Source organism: Phyllobates terribilis, unplaced genomic scaffold, assembly GCF_046119375.1.
Source record: "Phyllobates terribilis strain yellow unplaced genomic scaffold, ASM4611937v1 Scaffold_9__5_contigs__length_417890890, whole genome shotgun sequence".
Classification (NCBI taxonomy): Eukaryota; Metazoa; Chordata; class Amphibia; order Anura; family Dendrobatidae; genus Phyllobates; species Phyllobates terribilis.
The window spans coordinates 207,303,478-207,324,448 of NW_027362769.1; the positions used below are offsets into that span (position 1 = coordinate 207,303,478).

The 20,971-nt window shown below is 38.7% G+C and overlaps 1 protein-coding gene across 1 annotated transcript in view; it reads right to left on the reverse strand.

Moving 5' to 3' along the window:
* Positions 1 to 1,002: 1,002 nt before the first annotated feature.
* The window catches only part of LOC141161333 (uromodulin-like), a 57,136-nt gene continuing 37,167 nt past the window's right edge, over positions 1,003 to 20,971 (reverse strand). The window contains exons 8-17 of the mRNA XM_073646147.1: positions 17,961 to 17,975; positions 17,085 to 17,870; positions 13,764 to 13,904; positions 13,466 to 13,668; positions 10,792 to 10,946; positions 8,209 to 8,454; positions 7,953 to 8,115; positions 3,586 to 3,664; positions 2,338 to 2,394; positions 1,003 to 1,067 (exon numbers count right to left, since the gene is read on the reverse strand). Coding sequence (XP_073502248.1) covers positions 1,003 to 1,067; positions 2,338 to 2,394; positions 3,586 to 3,664; positions 7,953 to 8,115; positions 8,209 to 8,454; positions 10,792 to 10,946; positions 13,466 to 13,668; positions 13,764 to 13,904; positions 17,085 to 17,870; positions 17,961 to 17,975 — 1,910 coding nt within the window. The remainder of the gene's footprint in view (positions 1,068 to 2,337; positions 2,395 to 3,585; positions 3,665 to 7,952; positions 8,116 to 8,208; positions 8,455 to 10,791; positions 10,947 to 13,465; positions 13,669 to 13,763; positions 13,905 to 17,084; positions 17,871 to 17,960; positions 17,976 to 20,971) is intronic.

Consider the following 20,971-nt stretch of genomic DNA (forward strand, 5'->3'; position numbering starts at 1 on the left):
TCAAGACACCCTAAGAAGGTTTTAAGGGTGATTTTAACAATCTGTGGGGTTCTGCAGTCTGACAATCTGCAGCGATGTGGTATTATATACTCCCAGTCCATAGAAAGTTTTTTTGGATTCACAAAATGGGCACCCTGCACTCTGGAGGTTTTGAACCTCACGATGGAAAATACATCAAACCATTAACTCTCTCTCTCTCTCTCTCTCTCTATTGAGAAAAACATGCATATGTGTCTTTTTATATAGTGTATGTAAACTTCTGGTTTCAACTGTATGGCTATGGGTAAATGGATGGAAACCATTTTTCACTGATGTGCTGACACACACTATCTATACAGATTACTCAGTGTTTTATGTCTTTCTCTTCCAACTTCTATGACTGTGCTATGGCAGCATCCTCTCAATATCCAAATCCACCACAAAACGGCTGCTGCAGTTACTGCTTCTGCTTTTATACAGGCTTTGATAGTCTCTCCTGATTGGCTGTGCTTTATCTGATGTGAGGTATTATGTTGGGCATTATGGTAAAGCCTACCCGGCCATGGCTGAGGTCATGTGATCTATGGTGGCTGATATAATCTTCTCCAATGTGTGAAATGGTGGCAGACAATTTAAGGGGATTCATGCAAATTGCATATTGTTTAAATTCACCGAGATCAACATCAATAATAGACACCGAGAGCAGCAGTGGATTTTCAGCAATAGACCTGGGGAGGGTGAGTATAGAACATGCTGTTTTTAAAAACACAAACTGCAGCTATGGGATAGGGGTTGTCCATTTAATAACGAGGCGCTAAATGTAATACTTTGTATATTTGTCTTTATTAATATGTAAGAAAAATGTCATTTATTCACCAGTATACCAAATAACATTGTAAAAGATCATCTCCATCTTCACTCTGTATTTTAATAAAAGTATTATTTTTTAAGATTTGCAAAATACAAAGAATAATCAAACAATTTTCCTGCTCATAGTTTACATTGTGCAAAATCTAACATTACTCAGTTATAGGTCATCAAGTTAAAGCAGAGTGTGAGTATCAAAACGGTGAAAGATGTTGCAATTCCTGTGGGGAAAAAAATATATATTAAAAACCTAAAATGTAGTAAACCAGAAGAAAAAGTTGAATTCTTAAACTGTCCCTGATGTCAGTGTAATTCAGAATAAGAGATTTTCTGTTTGTTACACAATAAGTCTCCATATTTCATAATTCAAAGTATCATATATTAGAGCATATTAACCAAAACAGTGTAGTTTTTCTACTGCACCAAATTAGACTAAACAGTGTGAAAATGTGCCAAATGTATCAAAAAGTTAAAGTGATCTGTGCTGTTTAATAAATTTGCTGCATCCTAAGACTGTCTATTCTGAATTACCACTACTTATTAGTTGGCTTACTTTTGTCACAAATTTGTGACAACATTTTGGCAATTTTTTTGCTGCATGGTGTTAGATGTTGAGCCACACTCTTTTCCACTAAGTCATGTCCCTTTCATGTACAGTGACATCTGAGTTATAGTGGTGCTGGAAGCTGCAGCTTGGAGTAAAGATTTCAGAAAGGATGAGTGAGACTTGGAAAGGGGAAAAGAAAAGGCACCAAGCTCTGGACAGTGGGCTTTGGGAAAGTGGGACAGGTGAGTGTTGAGATAAGTATTATTTTTTTTTAACCTATGGAATAGGATAGTTAACAAATAGCAGAGCACAGGAAACCTACCACTGTCTGTTCTTTAAATACACATAAAAAAGAGCCTTTTCAGCTGACCTTGCTCCCTTGGTGAACAGGGTCCTTTTCTCTTCCACTGCCAGGGCGGTGCGTGACAGTGATATCATAGGCCACCCTCGCCGGCAAGCTGACATCAGCTGCCAGTCTGTGATTGGCCAGTGGCTGGTACTGTGGTGCAGAGAGTCAGTCTCTGGGCCGCAATTCATTTCAATTGAATGTGTGTCCAAGGGAGCACATTCAACTGAGAAGAAGTGCTGGCCCCCTGGACAAGGCCACAATCATCACGGGAGCTTCGCATGAAGCAGCTTCAGGGGCTGCATGCATGTTTGAAACCCTTGACTCTTTGTTGCCGTTATTGTACATACAGGGCATATCATTAATTAGGACAAATATGGTATCTGTGAATTTGATTCTCACTTCGAAATAATAGTAGTTGCTACAGCTTGCTAACTTTATGGTGCTTAAGAGAAAAAAAGTTATTCATTCTGTAAATAATATAATACACACAAAAGGTTATTATTTTGTAATGTCTGTCTTTATTACTTGATACAAAGTAACAAGATGTCAACTTATTGTAGTCTTCTCATGGTTGATTAGTAAATGAATGACTTACCTGTGCTTGAAGACTGAGGTACTGGTGCTGGTAATGATGGTGGAACTGGTGTTAGAACTGTTAAGTAACAAAATAAAAATTAGAACTGGAGATTACATACATGCAACACACGCAGAGAAGCTCAATGCAAATAATTTCTTGAAGCAACAGTCTCTTTTATAATAAGTCTCCATGGTCACACAGAAGTGTAAAATGTTAACACTACTCTGACTTTACAAAAAAAGGAGGCGATTTTGGGAAACACTGCAGTAATTCTTTGTTTGGGGTAATGTTAAATTTGTCTTTACCCAAAAAACCAACAACATTCAGATATTAAACTTTTCTGATAAGATGTCTCTATCATACAGACCACCTGTCACGGTTTCATCACTCACTGTGGCTAGGGATGCTGTGAGTGACATATCAGCTGCCCTATAGGACCTAAAGTTCGCTTGACAGTCAGTATTAAGAGTGACAGCCCAGCTGACTAATCTGAGGTTGGGGCATGCTGGGCTGTCAGCATTTTGATTGACAGCCCTGCTGCTCAATCTGGTCCAGCCTGCGGAGTTTCCTCCAGGTGTTTCCCATTCATGTTAATTTGCTAGCTATTTAGTTGCTAACTATGAGCAGACCACTGTCAGCTGTAGCTTTGCTCAGTGATGTGTGTGCTTTGCTCTGTGTCTGATTTCCCGATCTTGTTGCTGGATCTTGGATTTGTTTTGACTGTTCATGTGTGTTATACCTTTAGCTCTTCACTATTCATTTCTCTCAACGTACCCTTCTGTCATTTGACCCCAGACTGTTACTTTCCCACATCTTTGTCTTGACCCACTGTACTACAAGCTCTCCTGGTATCTGACCTCGGACCTCTTGACTACCCTGCCTCATGGCTTGTCTGTGTGCAGTGACTCAGTGTCACGCCACCATTGCTATGGGGGCTCCTATTCAAACCCTTTAAAGCAGGAGTATATACACATCACCTCCCAAAGTGGTTATAGCAAAAGATGTAAGCAGGGAATAATAATAATAATAATAATAGCTTTATTAAGTATATAGGAATTCATTAATGTCACTGGTATTAAAGGTGGAATCTGTCAGGTTTTACACCTCCTAGAGTATTCTCACCACAATTGAGGTCACAAAAAGATCTTTCTAAATCTATGTTTGTTAAAGATGAGTAATAAAATTCAGAGGACCCTGGTCCACTGGCCAGATCGCTAACCTGATGACAACTTAAAAATATACAAATCTCTGTATTGCTTGTTTTACCTTTCTGATGAATTGGTCCCAGAGTCAAAGTTGTGTCTTTCTCATTGTCCTGGGCAGCTGACCTCATTCCAAAACATTTCTGTAGATAAAATGCTTATTTTTTAGAAGTTAACGTAAATGGATATTTTATCTTTTAATAAATCTGTTGGTAAACCACACCATGAGTCCTTTTAGAGCTCATGCTGAACTCCAATTTCCTGATGGCATACCCTAAAATCTGCACTCACATTCTTTGGTGTCTCCTGCCACCCCCTTCTATTTAACTGAATCACTTCTATTGCAATGTTGTCTCAGAGAAAAGCAAAACCTTACATGAGGCAAACGCTAATGTTCCTTAGAAAAAAATACATGATGCTCCAAAGATAGAGTAAATCAGTGGAACAAAAACCCATTACTAAAACTCTATTATCCATATTTTAGAGGGTTTGTCCAGTGAAAACAAGTATTCACTTATCCAAAAGATAGTTGATAACATATTAATAGGTGGTGATCCAACTGCTGATACCCCTCACTGATCAGCAGAATGGGGAACTTTTATCCCCATTAGAATAGGTGATAAAAGTGCCACGTTGGTGCACACATTCTCTATGGGACTGTCAGAATGGTGGCCGATCTGCAAACAATGTCCATGAGGAATAGTTAGAGGATTTGGGAATCTTTAGTTTGCAGAAGAGAAGATTGAGAGGAGACTTAATATCTATCTATAAATATCTCATGGGCTGTCACAGTGTACACTCCCTGACAGAAGTTATGTCGCTTATCCATGTTATGTAAATAAATGCTTATAACCTGACGTTAAATTCATCCATTGGTTTTATAAATTACTCTTTTGAAAGCTGAAACCCTCCCAAATTTGGTTTAGGTTAAGAAAATAAATTGGCATCAATGCTGAAATATTGATCATTTAATGAACACAGAATGGTTAGATTTTGGCAAGACAAAAGTTTTGTCGCCCACAGAAAGTAATGTGATATTCAAACAAATAATTATCTTAAAATACAAATATATGTTGCATAACATTGGTGAATGACGTTGTGGTGCTATTAGAGTCATATTTAATATTTTGGGTGACTTCCATGAGCTTGAAGGACTGCATCCATGCGGTTCAACAATGATTCATACAATTTATTAATGAAGTCATCAGGAATAGCAGAGAATGCCATCTTACATGCCTCCCAGAGTTCATCTAGATTCTTTGGTTTTGTCTTCCAAGCTTCCTCTTTCATTGTAGCCCAAACATGCTCAATGATGTTCATGTCTGGTGACTGGGCTGGCCAGTCCTTGAGCACCTTGATCTTTTTTGCCTGGAGGAACTTTGTTGTAGAGATGGATGTATGAGATGGAGCACCATCCTGCTGCAGAATTTGACCCCTTTTAAGAATTTGGAATGTGAGAGATAGCTAATACTTCTTGATATTTTAGGCTATTGATATTACCTTGCAAATGTTTCACACACCCCCATACTGAATGTAACCCCAGACCATGATCTTTCCACCACCAAATGTAACTGTTTTCTGGGTGTATTTTGGATCCATACGGGCTCCAGTAGGTCTCATGCAGTATTTGCAGCGGCTGTGGTGTAATTCTACTGAAGATTCATCAGAGAAATCCACCTTCTGACACTTTTCCAGCATCCATCTGTTTAGCAGGCTGTGGGACTTTGCAAATGCCACACGGTTTTTTATTTGCCTTTTGTTTAGTGCTGGCTTCTGGGCACTGATTCGAACATGGAGGCCATTTCGAGACAGAATCCTACGAACTGTTAGAGTTGACACAGGGACTTGAGGTGACCAGGCCTGTTGGTGCTCTGCTGCAGTGGAAGAGGGGCTTGCTTTGGATTTTCTAACCAACAAACGGTCCTCCTGAGCAGTTGTCTTGCGGGGTCTGCCGGACATGTGCTTGTCAAACACATCTCCAGTCTCTTCAAATCTTTTTTTCATTCTTTGTACTTGACGCTGAGACACATTAAAGGTGCCAGCCACCTCTGCAGTGGATCTGGTCATCAACCTCTTGATAATCAAGGCTTTGGTCGCAGGGTGGATGTTTGGCATGTTGTCAGAGCTCAAGTTGCAGTTCAAGTGAAGGTCAGGGGTGCTGGGTTTCTTTTTATACACACCCACTAATTAACCGATCATTTACTGAACACTGGTGAGGATGTAAACTAGGATTGGGTGCATTATATGACCAGGCGACAAAACTTTTGTCTTGCCAAATTCTGACCATTCTGTGTTCATTAAATGATCAATATTTCAGCATTGATGCCAATTTATTTTCTTTGCCTAAACCAAATTTGGGAGGGTTTCAGCTTTAAAAAGAGTAATTTATAAAACCAATGGATGAATTTAACTTCAGGTTATAAGCTTTTATTTACATAACATGGATAAGCGACATAACTTCTGTCAGGGAGTGTAGAGGGATCAGCTTTATTCTCATTTGCACAAATAAAGATTAGAAGCAATGGGATGAAACTGAATAGGAGAAGATACAGATTAGATATTAGAAACTTTTTGACAGTAGGATGATCAATGAGGGGAACATGCAGACACGAGAGGTGGTGAGTACTCCTTCAATGGAAGTCTTCAAGCAGAGGCTGGACGGTCATCTGTTTGAGATGGTTTAGTGCAAGGGGTTGGACACAATGATCCTGGAGGTCCCTTCGAACTCTACTTTTCTATGTTTCTATGGAACAAGCAAGAGCAGCTTTCAACACATCTCTGGAGAATGAATGGAGTGGAGGTTGAGTATGCATGCTGTTACATCATTCTAGTAGGAATAAAAATGCCCTGTTCTGCCAAATGATGTCAGTCCTAGTGGTCAGACCCCCATCTGATCAACAAGTTTTCACCTATACTGTGAATAAGTGGTAATTTGTTTTTACCAGACAGCCCCTTTAACAATAATCATTTGTCTTACATGTATCAAAAATGGCATAATTTGCACCAAATCCTTAGTGTACTCACTTGAAGTCTCACCTTAAATAATACATTTGGGGCAAATTAAATCAGCTAAACTTTTCGGTATTACACTTTCCAAAGTTAAAAAAAAGAGTGACACCAATGTGTCAAGATTATTGTGTGAAGACTATTTTCCTATGCTAATTAGGCGGCTCAGTGCACACTTGATGTGGCCAAGAGTCTCCGCGCACCTTACTGCCCACTAGTTTTGAAAGCCTCCACCTCCCTCACTGGTGCCTGAGAGTGCTGGCTTGACTGGGGCAAGCACTGTTTGCAAAGAACGATCAGGCAAGCCAAAGCTGTAAGAGCAGGACCATGCAAAATCCTCAGGATAGGCCATCAATGTTATAGACCAGGACAACACCTTTAATTCCTTAGTGATCTATGATGAAAATGTACATCATAGGCAGCTAAGGAAAGTTTGAAACCAGTTCAGGCACTTATTGTACAGGCATATGCTAGCTGTTTAACTAACTGCAGCGACCGGAGCTTGCCCCAATCGCTGCAGTTTATCTATTCAAATGCAGTTGCCAATCTCTGGCAGCAGCATTTAAATTACATCATTGCCAGTGTGTACACTCACTCTGCTCCCATCAGCCTCGCAACACAATAGCCGGGAACTGGTAGGTTATCATTGCAGCCAGGGATGTACTGAAGGCTGTCATTATGATCCTTCTGGCATAGACTTAACTTCATAAGAAACCATTATTTCACTATATACTCAATACTTTGGTATTATTGTATATAGTATAAGCGATTGCAGTTAAGTCCCTTAAGAGGACTAAAAATGTAAGTAATATATATAAAAAAGTCTTTAAAAAATAAAAATATGTAAATGTTTTAAACCTCTCACTTTTCCCCTCTAAAACAATAAAAAAATTATTCTAAAATATACATAATTGGTATCATCATGTTAAATGTCATTTGAACGCCAGAATAGTATGAATAAAAACATCAGTTCAAGGCACAAAACAAGCCATCACACAGCTCCATCGATGTAAAAATAAAAAAGTTATGGGTCTCGTAATATCAAATTTTTTTTTTTTACAGCTTCAATTTTTCTTCAATAAAATATTAAAAAATAGACAAGTTTGTTATCACCATAATCAATCTGACCTGGACATCAATTTTCCCAAACAATGAATGTAGTAAAAACAAAACACCAAAAATTATGGCAAAATTGCGTTTTTTGCAATATCACCACATTTTGAATTTTTTTTTCCCCTTCTTCCGTGGATTATATGGCAATATGAATGTGGTCATTTAAAACTACATCTCGTTCCACAAAGTAACAAGCCCTCATATGGCTATGTCAACTGAAACATAAAAAAGTTACAGAGAGGAAAGAAATGAAAGCGCAAAAACAAAAAAACCTTTGGGTCCCAACAGGGTTAAAGCCCAAGTTATACTTACTGGTACACAGCTTCCCGCTGAGGTGTCACATAATTTGATTTGGCAATGTAAGTAAACCTGATCAAGGTTTCCAATAAAACTAAATACTTGAAGAGAAAACTGTCCATGAAGAGATAGACCATTCTGTTTTACCGATATGCTGGGGTCATTGCGGTTGGCACAGCTGGGTAGACAGGATAACATGTAATAATGTTATTACAATGCTTAATTAAGCAGATGGCTTGTATCATGTATTACAATTATAAGACGACCATACTTGTCTTTAATGATGTAGTATTTGATAGGATGTCCGCTGTCAGATGTAGGAGTGGCATAACAGTTTTTCAATACGAGGGCAAAACTGAATTCTTGAATTTCGTCCACAATTACTCCTACATACATCATGGAGTCTGTGCTTAACCAAACATCTGGTCCCTCATATGGTCTTGAGAATGCATCATCTTGATACAGAGCCATCTTTGCAGCGTACAATCCAGTTCCTCCAATTGAAAGGTTAACCGAGCTAATGATGAAAAATGAATGTAATGTGAATTACTGACCAGAACTTTCATTTAATTTTTGTATGAAAAGTTAATTGTTGTTATTACAGACTTTTTATAGGAGATGGGTGCATTTTATATAATCCTTGGAGACTGTGTAATTTATTTATTTTATTCACTTATATAGCGCATTTTTTTCCATAGAGCTTTATAGACATTATTTGCACTGTCCCCATTGGGGTTCACAATCTAGATTCCCTATCAGTATGTCTTTGGAGTGTGGGAGGAAACCGGAGAACCCGGAGGAAACCCACGCAAACACGGGGAGAACATACAAACTCCTTGCAGATGCTGTCCTTGGTGGGATTTGAACCCAGGACCCCGGCGCTGCAAGGCTGCAGTGCTAATCACTGAGCCACCATGCTGCTTTGTAATGTATCTTATTAGAAAATCTGATTTTTTTTTCTTCTCCCTGTCTGATCCTGCATGCTCGATATTGTCAGTTCACAAATAAAAACTTCTCCCATTGCTGAGATAGGAGATGACAGTTGGTGCTCATAAAGTTCTATAAAACTTGCAATGGAATATCTGCATCTGCTTCTAGCTCCTCCGTCATTCTCCCCTTTCTGCAGAGTGTTATGAACACCAAGTATCATCTCCTATCTCAGTAATAGGAACATTTGTATTCACTGAATAGATTTTACCTATGAATTGAGAATGAGTGGTCAGTAAAGAGGAGAAACAAGCCAATTTCTCAGATAAGATATGTTACAAAGCTGCTTATTTTCATGTGTATTATTGAATTCTGAAAAATATAAAAACCACGGCTACTCATTAAATGTGTTGTGCTATTACTCTCTTTTTTCCACTGGAATTGTATGAATAATTTGACAACTGGGTGTTACAATCCCTCTTGTCAGCAGGATGTGTTCCTCTCTCGCGTCTAGGATGGATTGCAAAATGGAGAGCTCAAAGACAAGATGTTTAAGGGTGCTGTTAGAGGGTTAGTGGTAAAATACTGGAGGAGTATGTTTCACTGAGGTTATTAGCCTTAGTGATATGAACCCAGAAGCATGTTCCAGCATGTTATGTGCTGAGAGGGGTTAATTGGCTATGACAGGGCCGGGTTTTTGTGAACAGTTTAAGAGTTGGGTGGGACTGCTTATTACCATATCTCCACCTTAAGGTGTGGTTCAGGAGGTAAATGTGAAGCCTCTGGACTCACTGAGTGGTCTGTGCCTTTGAAGGTGAGCAGACCTCCAGAGCTGTGCTCATTTTAAACAGAGCTGAACCCTGTTTTTGTAAGGGTGGACTCCACAGTTATACGGACTGTAGTAAGCGCTGTTTTTGTTTCATTATGCCAGTAAAGACTGAACATGTTTATTTTATTTTGTTTTAGACTGGTTTATGAAGAATGTTTTAATAAACCAGTTGAAGATTTAAATGAAAAAATCATTCCTTTGATTACCTGATTAAGCAGCCGTGTGCTGATCTACCACAGTGCATAAAACACAATTCTTATTACTGTGACAATAATTGCTGTTTTTGACACAAAATGTCATTGGGTAACACTGATTTATAGCTTTTGACCAAAACTTAAATGTGTGATAGTTTTGTAACAGAAGAAAATTTTGTGATACAATGATAAAGTATTATTTTGTGCTATTTAATATTTAGTGAAACAAGTTAAAAGTTTATGAATGTTGGATTTAATTTTAAATCATTCACATATTTTGAGTTCAGTTTCTTATTTTTTTGCAAAATGTACTAATAATGATTTTGATTTAGGAATCATTAAGGTGACTCTTCACCCTGAGACTAAAAAGTGACTATAAAGATCTCATGCATAGTCACCCTATATTGAGCCCTCTGTTTCCCTCTCGCTGGCCCATGTGCTTGGGTTGGTGTTCCTTTCCTCCTGATTCCAAAATGGGCACTCTAATGACATAGTGCATGCAGCGGTAATTCTAAACCACTACTTATATGCCATTCCTGTGCTATGGGACAGGAAAAGAAGAAGAGGCATGGTTTAGACTTGCCACTGCACTCTCTGTGCCACTAAGGCAGCCATTTTGGAAGCAGGAGAAATAGAATTCCAACCCGAGCACAAGGGGCTAGCGAGAAGCAAACCAGGTAGGTTGACAATACAAAAGATATGTAAGTCATTGTTTTTAGTCTTATGGTGGAGGGCTGCTGTAATTATGGATCAAATTTTATGGATGATAATTGTAATTGAGTTACATTCCTCTTCCAGTGACGAAACAGTGTCTTATGCTATTTAATGACTACTTTCCAATACTATCCATTGGTAAGTTTTGAGGACAAAGTAAAAAATTAAAGAAATAGCTAAAATACTTTACCTGACAAATGGATTGATTGCTGTCCAAAGACTGATGTCCATGTTCAGTGGATAAGAGCAGGAGAAGTTGACTATGGCTTGATTTCTTTGGATAGCACCATCCAATATTTGAGACAGATATATAGAGTTGGCATAAGTAAAATGGGTTTTATTAATCTAAAAATGCAATGAAAAATGTTTGAGGAGATTGCAAGGAACAGACTGTCAGACAATCACATATAAAAAACATGCCCCTGTGAAATGGGAATGATTGGACATTGTTTCAGTATCGGACTCAGGCCACAAGGGGTCTCTGTTGCCTCTGAAAGGGCCTCTATGGTGGACTTGATGGTGTTTTAGTCAGTTGGAACAGGAAGCTGACTGAGCAGGACATTAGTGTGAGATTCTAAAGCTCAGTGTGTGCAGTGTGCTAGAAGCTGAGCAGATTGTTGAGTAAAGGTGCAACTGTTCCTGTGAACCCTGCCAGAGAGGAAGAATTGTTTTGGGGGGGAAACTACGGAGGATGCAGAGCTGGATTCCCCCCCCAAGCCAACTGCTGTGATGTAAATGGCCTTATGCTAGCCTATAAGGCTAAAACTACTCTCCAGGTGACAAGTCCAGGATCCATTCCTCGTTCTCCCAATTGGATGATCAGGCAGACTCTTCAGTGATCAGTTAATGGCCGGTAAGTCCTGAGCTCAGGCCCCACCACAGGAATCCCGGTGGGAGCATGCACGCAGACTTTAGAGAGAGAGTTTGGCGCCAAACATAGATTCTCAGTTAGAGACATTGTTTACTAATAGGTCTGTGTGAACCTTAGCTAGATACTCCCCTCGGTGAGTGAGCTTGTGACAGATAGCATAATGGAATTGTAATTTTAGAGAATTGTTACGTTTGTGAATCTTTGTGCTGCACCACTGCAGGGGCCGCCTCTTGCTCCTATCTGATTACATCCTTGATCTGGGTAACTCCCGGTTACCGCATTAGGTGGAACCATAGCTGAGGCAAATTATAGTGTATCTGATAGAACATACTGGGCCTATTGGTTGTGCAGCGCAGCTGACCTGGGCTAGGTGAGTGTAAAATTTATCTGTGTTTCTTTCCTGCTTTCTCAGGGTAACTCAGTTTTCATTGTTAGTAAAAAGTAGTTCCCTAACAAATTGCCTAGTTGTGTTCTTTGTCCTCAGCCCGCTGTATTCTGGGAGAGACCACCAGGGTACACGGTCTACACCCCTAAAATCAATCTTTTTAAGGATACTGAAGTCTTCAATCTTGGAGGCTTGGTAGGAAGTCTATCTCTACATTTCATAATGAGTATTTCTTACTAAGCAAGGAAGAACTACTCTACATCTGGACCATTCCAGAAATGTTGGTCTTACAGGGCTCGTGTGACATTGTTATGCCACATGAGCACTGTAGCTAATCAGTGGCTGCTAGTGAGCGCACACGAACCCCGAACATTCAAGATTCATCTGAGGAAAGTGTGAGAGCTGCAGGCCATGATTGCCTGCAGTACTCACATGGCTTAAAAATATTACGTGAGCATCGGAAGACCTGGCACCAACCAGTTGGTGTAACAATTTCATGACATGTACATTTATTTTGTAAAGGATGATGATAATGATGAACAGTCTGTGATATAATCAGATGCTGATCGCCCAGTAGAACATCACAGTTTTAGTGTAATATGTGAAGCAATCTAAAGGTTGCCATACATAGATATATCATAGTTGAACAACCAACGAATGGAATTTAATCTGGTGAATTCAGCATGCACATTTTAGTCCATATTGGCTTTTACAGTAAATTAAACTGTCTATAGATCTTCAATGACACTGGACTGGGAATATTCTGTCAAAAGAGATTGTTTGTGGCTGAAATTTCTCATCTGTCTATTGAATGAAAAACTCTATCTCGGGTATCTTTATTTCAGTTGATTATGATCTATGATTGGTGGTGTTAAAGGGAACATGCCATGTCCCCAAACACTATTAGCCTGCAGATATAGGATCAATATGCAGGTTAGTAGCTTTATAATGCTGTCTGGCCACTATACTAAAAGTGCAGCTACCAGGAGAAAATCAACTTTTTTCCTCCTGGCATCCGCCAGCTTTCAGTCATAGAGCGATGACTGTAAGCACACCCAGCACTTTGACAGCTCACTCTCCAGTGCATCTATGCAGAGCGAGCTGTCAATCACAGTGTCAGGGTGTGCTTACAGCCTCCACACACAATGCTATGAATGCTATGAGTGGTGACTGTAGCCGCTCTGGGCACGCATCTATGACTGAAAGCTGATGGCTCCTTGGAGGAATACATTTCATTTTCTCCCAGTAGCCGCACTTTCAGTAAGGTGGCTGGACAGAATTGCAATGCTATTATCCTGCAGATTAAACCTACATGTACAGGTTAATACCATTTGGGGACATGACAGGTTCCTTTTAAATTTTACCTGTCAAACCTAATATACATATTCACTTTTACGCTTATGGGTAAAGTTTTAAGGCAGTTCGTAGGTGACAGTTTAAACATTTGATACAGGTTTGATAGCATTGCCCACCCATTAACTTACCACCTGCTGTAGTTGATCAAATAAGACATCATTCCAATTTTTAGTAAAGGTCTCCAGTTCCGGCTGCAATATACTGAAACCTTAATTTTTCTACTGATGTATTGATATTTCTCAGTTTACAAACCTTAAGCTCTGCACCACAGTAACCCTTTTTTGGCAGCATATCAATTTGAATATAGCTTTTATCTTCTCTTCCGATGAACCCTGTGCATTTTCTGTCTTTAAGGTATACTGATGATGTATCATAACCCATTGCTTCCAACATACATTTGCTATATGACAATTTGATCTTGCTAGGTCCACAAACTAAATCTGGAAAAAGGTGATCTAAAAAAATAATAAACATGAAAAATGCGTAAAAATAAAAAATATAAATAAAATATAAATAAAAAAAAGAAATAAGAACTAAGAAATAGTCATACTTGCATGTGTGCTTGTTTGTAAAGCATTTACTGAATGATCACTTTTCTTGCAGTGACATTCTGATCCTCCTTCCAGAGTTAAACATTCTTCATCGGTGGCACAACACATTGAGGAGCAGTTTGGGTTCGATATAACTGGTTCTGAAATAATACCATTCATCATGAAACACTTTACTTAAGTTCTAGGTACTGTGAACTGATGAGTATATTTATTTGAATATTGATGTATGTGTATATACCAAGGCATCAAGGTTTTAATGTATTCAGCTTCCTATGACCAGCATGCCCATATACAGCCATGGCCTTAAGTGTTGCAGCCCTTGAAATTGTTCAAGAAAATGAAGGATTTATCCTAGAAAATTATTGAAATTCCGCATGTTTTGTAATACACATGTTTATTTCATTTGAATGTATTGGAACAACACAAAAAACAGAGAAAAAAAAGTCAAACAGGACATCATTTCACAAAAACAATCCCAAAAATGGGCAGGACAAAATTGTTGGCACTGTTACAAAATTGTGGGTAAACGACTTTATTTCAAGCATGTGATGCTCACTCAAACTCGCCTATGGTATGTAACAGGTGTGGGCAATATTAAAATCACACTTGAAACCAGATAAAAAGGGGAGAAATTGATTCAATCTTTGCATGGAGAACAGAAAGAGAAGAGAAATGTCTGAGGACTTGAGAACCAAAATTGTTCAACAATATTAACAATCTCAAGGTTGCAAGTCCATCTCCAGAAATCTTGAAGTTCATTTGTCCATGGTGTGCAACTTAATCAAGAAGTTTACAACCTATGGCACTCTAGCTAATTTCTCTGAACGTGGACAGCAGAGAAATATTCATGAAAGGTTGCAATGCAGGATAGTCCAGATGGTGGATAAGCAGCCCCAATCAAGTTCCAAAGAAATTAAAGCTGTCTTGCAGGCTCAATGTGCATTATTGTCAGCGCAAACTATCCTTCGACATTTGAATGAAATTAAATGCTATGACAGGAGTACCCCACTGCTGACACAGACATAAAAAAGTTAGGCTGCAGTTTGCCTAAATGTACATGAGTAAGCCAAAATCCTTCTGGGAAAGCATCTTGTGGATAGATGAGAGCAAGGTACAGCTTTTTTTGTAAAGCACATCATTTTACTGTTTACTGAAAACAGAATGAGACCAACAAAGAAAAGAACACAATACAGTCAAATATGGTGGAGGTTCAAAGATGGTTTGGGGTTGGTTTTCTGCCTCTGACACTGGGTGTATTGCTTGTGCGCAAGGCATCATGAAATCTGAAGATACCAATGGATTTTGGGACGCAATGTAGTGCCCAGTGTCAGAGCTGGGTTTGATTCATAGGTCATGGGTCTTCCAGCAGGACAATGACAACAAACATACTTCAAGAAGCACCCAGAAATGGATGAAAACAAAGAGCTGGAAAGTTCTGAAGTGGCCAGCAATGAGTCTAGATCTAAATACCCTTGAACACCTCTGGAGACATCTTAAAATTGCAGTTGGTAGAAGACACAGTTCAAATATGAGAAACCTGGAGCAGTTTGCAAAAGAAGAGTGGTTCAAAATTCCAGTTGATAGATGTAAGAAACTTGTTGATGGTTATAGGAAGCGATTGATTGCACTTATTTATGCAAAAGAGAGGAGAATATTACAGCGGAAAAAAATAGTAAATAAAATCAGTTTTTTATTAGGAAAATCATAAAAAGACGATGGCATTACATACCCAGCAGGCACACTGACAAACCAACGCGTTTCAGTTTTATGAAGCCTTACTATTAAGATTTTTCTAATAAACAGATTTTATTTACTATTTTTTTCTGCTGGAATCTTCTTCTCTCTTTTGCTATATGACGCCTAGTTGAATCCCAGACCACTCCGTGCAGAATCATCACCTGTGTCCAGTCTTCACATCTCTGGTGAGCTGACTCTCCCTCTCCCCCTCACCTTCTCCTTTCATTACCTTATTTATTACAAAGGATGTGCAACCAAATATTAAATTGAGATTGGCAACAATTTTATACCGACGATTTTTAGGGTTTTGTGTGAAATTATGCCCAATTTGTCTTTTTTTTCTATGTTTTTTTGTGTTGTTTCAATACACAAATGAAATACACATGTGTAGAACAAAACATGTGTAATTGCAATAATTTTCTGGGAGAAATGCCTTATTTTCTGGAAAAATTTCAAGGGTGCCAACATTTGCGGCCATGACTGTAGATGGCTTAGTAGGGTCGATCCTATTAAAAGATTCCCATTACAGAGAACCTTTCACTAAATTTTTCATGTTGAGCTAGACACATGATATTATAGTGGCTATAGAGGAGAATAAATCTTTTTGTTTTCATGTCTCCATTGCGGAGATATTTGCAATTAGCTTAGTTAGCTAAGTCCGAGTGGGTGTTATCGGGTACTTTTCTACTTTTCATACTGAGGGTGTGCACATCTCCCTGTATGAAGATATAATCATTCAAAGTGCACAGTGATTCACATCTTTCAAGGTTGAATACAAACACCTATTAAAGCTTAGAAGATGATAAACACTGTGTACTGGGCATGTTAACTAGGCTAGGTAGGACCCTGTGACACTGCCATGCTGAAAATATTATATGGGAAAAAGAGAGAATAGTGCTTTTCTGAATGTAGTAAAAGAATAATAGGAAAGCCTCTCACCTACTAAGGTTGTGCAGGTAGGGCACAGTTCCATATACTTCATGTACAAGATACAAATGGGTGCAGGACAACTTGGACTGGTTGCTGTGGAACAATCCCCCAGGGAGAGTTCCAGCATTGCATAATTGGGATAAGATGATCCAGGTGAGAAACACTTCCAAAGGAAAAAAATTTAGATAACACACAGTGATTGATGACAATAAATAAAACTTATTAAAAACACAACACATTTCAGCTGTATCCAGCCTTCCTCAGGTATCCAGCACTTGAGGAAGGCTGGATACAGTCGAAACGCATTGTTTATTTAATAAATTTTTATTTATTTTCATCAATTCCAGTGATTTAATGACTTTTTTTCTTTGGGAGCACTTGTCAACTGCGTCTTCTTATCCCATGCTGGGAATATTGGAATGCTATATTGTGGGAAGTGTCAAGTTAATGTTTGCTAAAGCTATATTTCAATATAATTTTAGAGAATGTATTACAGATTAAAATTTCCTTTAAAAATATCAATTTATAAAAATTATCAATATGCTACAAAAGGCCTATCAAGAAATAAATGAAATATACATTTTGCTTGCAAATGGATTTTCAATTATATCATGTACTTTTGGCTGTGGTACAAACTCAATATATCTACTTACCTGTGCAATAGGCAGCATTGCAAATTGGTGTATTCTGGATTTTGTATACATAGTATCCTCCTGGGCAGGCTCTAATAGAAATGGGATGTCTCCAGGCGCAGCAATCTCCATTCCAAGATGCACAAACTGTAGCATTCACTGTTCCGTCTTCCACCTTTGGGTGGGTGTCATTTATCCACAATGGGCTTTGTGTCCCACAACTGAATTCTTTGATGCAATGTTCTGGAATTCTTTGTTCTGTTTTACCTTGAAATCTATACCAACCATACATATAGTAGTCACATCTATACCAGGCATAAAGATCAGAATTTTTCACAAATCGCCATTGTTCATCAACTATACTGTGGTTGTAGCATGGATCCATACATCCAATTGGCTCAAGGGATACATTATAATATGTATCAGAATCATGTGTTGTTCCTTTTTGGCATTCCAATTCACAATTCATTCCGTCTCCATAATATCCACCAAGACATGTACAAGTGTATGAATTATAATAATTGGCACAAGTTGCAAAAGGATGACAGGGATTGGCTACACATTCATCAATATCAACACAACCTTCCTTTTCCTTATATTCAGTTGCTGGAGGGCAGGAGCAAAAGAAGGACCCAACAGTATTGTTACAAGAAATCGGGCAGTAATTCAGAAAGTAATCATCACACTCATTTATATCACGACAGTTGATTCCATCTCCTTGGAATCCAGAGGAACATGTACACTCCTGGTAACCACCAAATTCTTCACATGAAGCATATCGATTACACGCAGAGACTGAACAATTTCCTATAAGTAAAATGCAAAAACTCATAGATACAGAAAAACATTCAGTATTCATTTAATATTATTATTATTATTATTAATGTGAGTACTTACCTCCTGATTCCAAACCTGCAAAACAAATAAAGAAGTAAATTATTTAGGAATGTAACTTAGTTTGCCAATGCAGGACTACAGAATGGGCAATTAGCTAAGAGTCCCCTTCACCAAAAATCCATCAACATCTAGGAGCCTTTATGTTCAGCTGTTTGAAGAAGCTCCCAGATACTAGATGATGATGAGACACATTTTTATGTGTACCTCCTACAATACAAAAGGGTTGGAGGCAGAACTTCATTCAAGTTCAACAAAACTCCAACTTATTTGCCAGCATGGCTTACTATAAGAAATCTGATGCTTGATTATGTATATTTCTTGCCATAGGGAGATGGAGATAAATGGTTGTCCACACTACTGGTTACATTGATGACTATCCCTTAGTTGAAAGAGATGATCAAACATGATGAGATCCAACATGTCTGTTCCTTATTTTCCCAACAGACATCAAATGACAGTGGTGAGGACAGAAGACAGTGAAGTTGCTTGACACACATAAACTATGTAAAGTTAGCTGCAGATTATTTGACCGACCAGTTTTGGATATGGGGGTAAGGTGGGAGTTTTGGCACCGTGTTAGGCAGTTGAAAACAGTCTTATTGCTCTGAATGAGAGAAACAAAATATAAATTTTGCAGTTATGGTACCTTTTATTGATTAGTGAAAATAAAAAGAAATATACTCACAACTAATGCAGAACCCCACAAGAGAGAAGTCACTTATAAACCTAATTTTAACCAATGCACCTGACAGTATATGAAATGTACAGGCTTAGTGTCACTTAGGTAATAATGGCCACAAAGTATTACGTTTTCATGGATCCTTTAAATAGGATATTTAGTACAGAGGCTATGAAAACACTATACTTCAGGAAGTATAAGTTTTATCAGCTAAGAGATCATCTTAATGCTGTAAACTGGAACAATGTCCTTAAAATAAAAAATACGCGAGGGAAATAGGACACTTTAAGGCTATGTGCCCACGATGCGGAAATGCTCCGGATTTTTCCTGAGCGTTTCTGCATCTCCCTGGCAGAAAAAACGCATGCGGATTGTACATGTGGATTGTACATGCGGATTGTACATGCGGATTGTACATGCGGATTGTACATGCGGATTGTACATGCGTTTTTCCTGCCAGGGACAAGCGGAAGTGAAGCGTTCTTCACTTGCATTTCCGCATGCGGATTATCAAGCGCTTTCCAAGCGATTTTAGCATCACTTGGAAAGTGCTTGACAACTTGGTCACACTATATAAATCCATGCAAACGACATGGATTTATATAGTGTGACCTTAAAGAATGGTAAAAAATAAAAAATAAATATTATACTTACCTTCTGATGGCCCCCGGTGTCTTTATCCGATGCGTCTCGGCTAACCTGCAGCTCGCAGTACACTAAAGGACCTGTCGACGTCAGTGGTCGCGTGACCCGTCACATGACTAAATGACGTCATGGCTGGTCCTTGAGTCCAACGCGATCTGCCGGCAAGCCAAGACAAAGACAGCGGGGTTCATCACAAGGTAAGTATAATGTATATTTTTTATTTTATTCTTTTTTTTAGAGGTACTTTAGTTCCCAGGTGCGGAGGAGAGTCTCCTCTTCTCCAAACCCGGGTACCATCCACACATTGAAACGCATGGATTCTGCATGTACAGATGCAGTGATGCGGATTCCATGCGTTCCAATGCAAGTCAATGGCAGCGAAAACGCAGCGCTTCCGCTAAATAATTGGTAGTGCTGCGTATTTTTCCGCAATGATAATCCGCAGCGGAAATTTCCGCAGCATGTGCACAGCACATGCGGATTATCATTGGGGAACATGGCAGACCTTCTACCAAGCGTTTTTTAAGCATTTCTGCAGCAGAATTGCCGCAGTGGAAACGCTTAAAAAACGCATCTTGGGCACACAGCTGTCATAAACATTCTGAAGTGGTCCTGTGCTCCCCCCTGTCAAAAAATAATCTGGATGAAATGATGGAAGAGGGTGAGAGCAAGGAGGACATCTATTGAATGCCTTCACCTCTACAATATTCACACAAGAAAATCGCATCACTGATGACAAGTTCAAGAATACCATAAATTCTCCATTAAATGTCACCCGCTTAACCCAGCAGGAAGTGCAGTGTCACTTCAAAAACACTAAAGTAGAAAAATTAACACGTCTTGATATCGTACAACCCCAATCTCTGCAGGAACTAAGTACCGTGATAGACAGACAATTATTTCTAATATTTAATGATTCAATAACAACAGTGTTTGCACCACGGGACTGGCGCATGGAAATGTGGGGCCAGTAATCAAACAAGAGTAAAAAATTGAGCCTGGAAACTATAGGCCAGAACATTCAACCTTTCTTCTATCATGGAGTTTCTCAGTTAAAAAAACTTTGCAACCCACCATCAACATGGACCTATGAGGGATCGGTTCTGCAAAATAATATGATCAGCTTCTATAAGGAGGAAGATTTCATAATGGACAAGGACAAGGCAATGTATGCTGTTTATCTAGAATTTTCAAAAGCATTCAACACAGTCCCACATAAAAGGCTGACACATAAAATGAGAAAAATGGAACTTGGAGAAAATATGTGTAATTGGTTTTACCACTAGCTCAGTGATAGGAAACAGAGGTTGGTTATCAATGAGCACACACTGATTGGTTCACAGTGAACATTGATGTGCCACAGGGGTCAGCGTTAGGCCCTTTTCTTTTTAATATATTTATTAATGACTTTGCTGAAGATATACAGAGTACAATTTCCATATTTGTAGATGACACGAAGGTCAGCAAAATAATCATATCAAATCAGGATAATTTAACAATATGGAAGGATTTGGGGAAGCTGTAAGCTTAGGCTGAGAATTGGCAATTGAAATTTAACGTCGATAAATGTAAGGTCATGCACATGGGCTAAAGAAACAAAATGTACAATTATGTGTTAAATTGTAAAAAACTGGGTAACACTGTCACTCACAAAAATGGTACAGTAGCATGTAAAAGTTTGGGCACC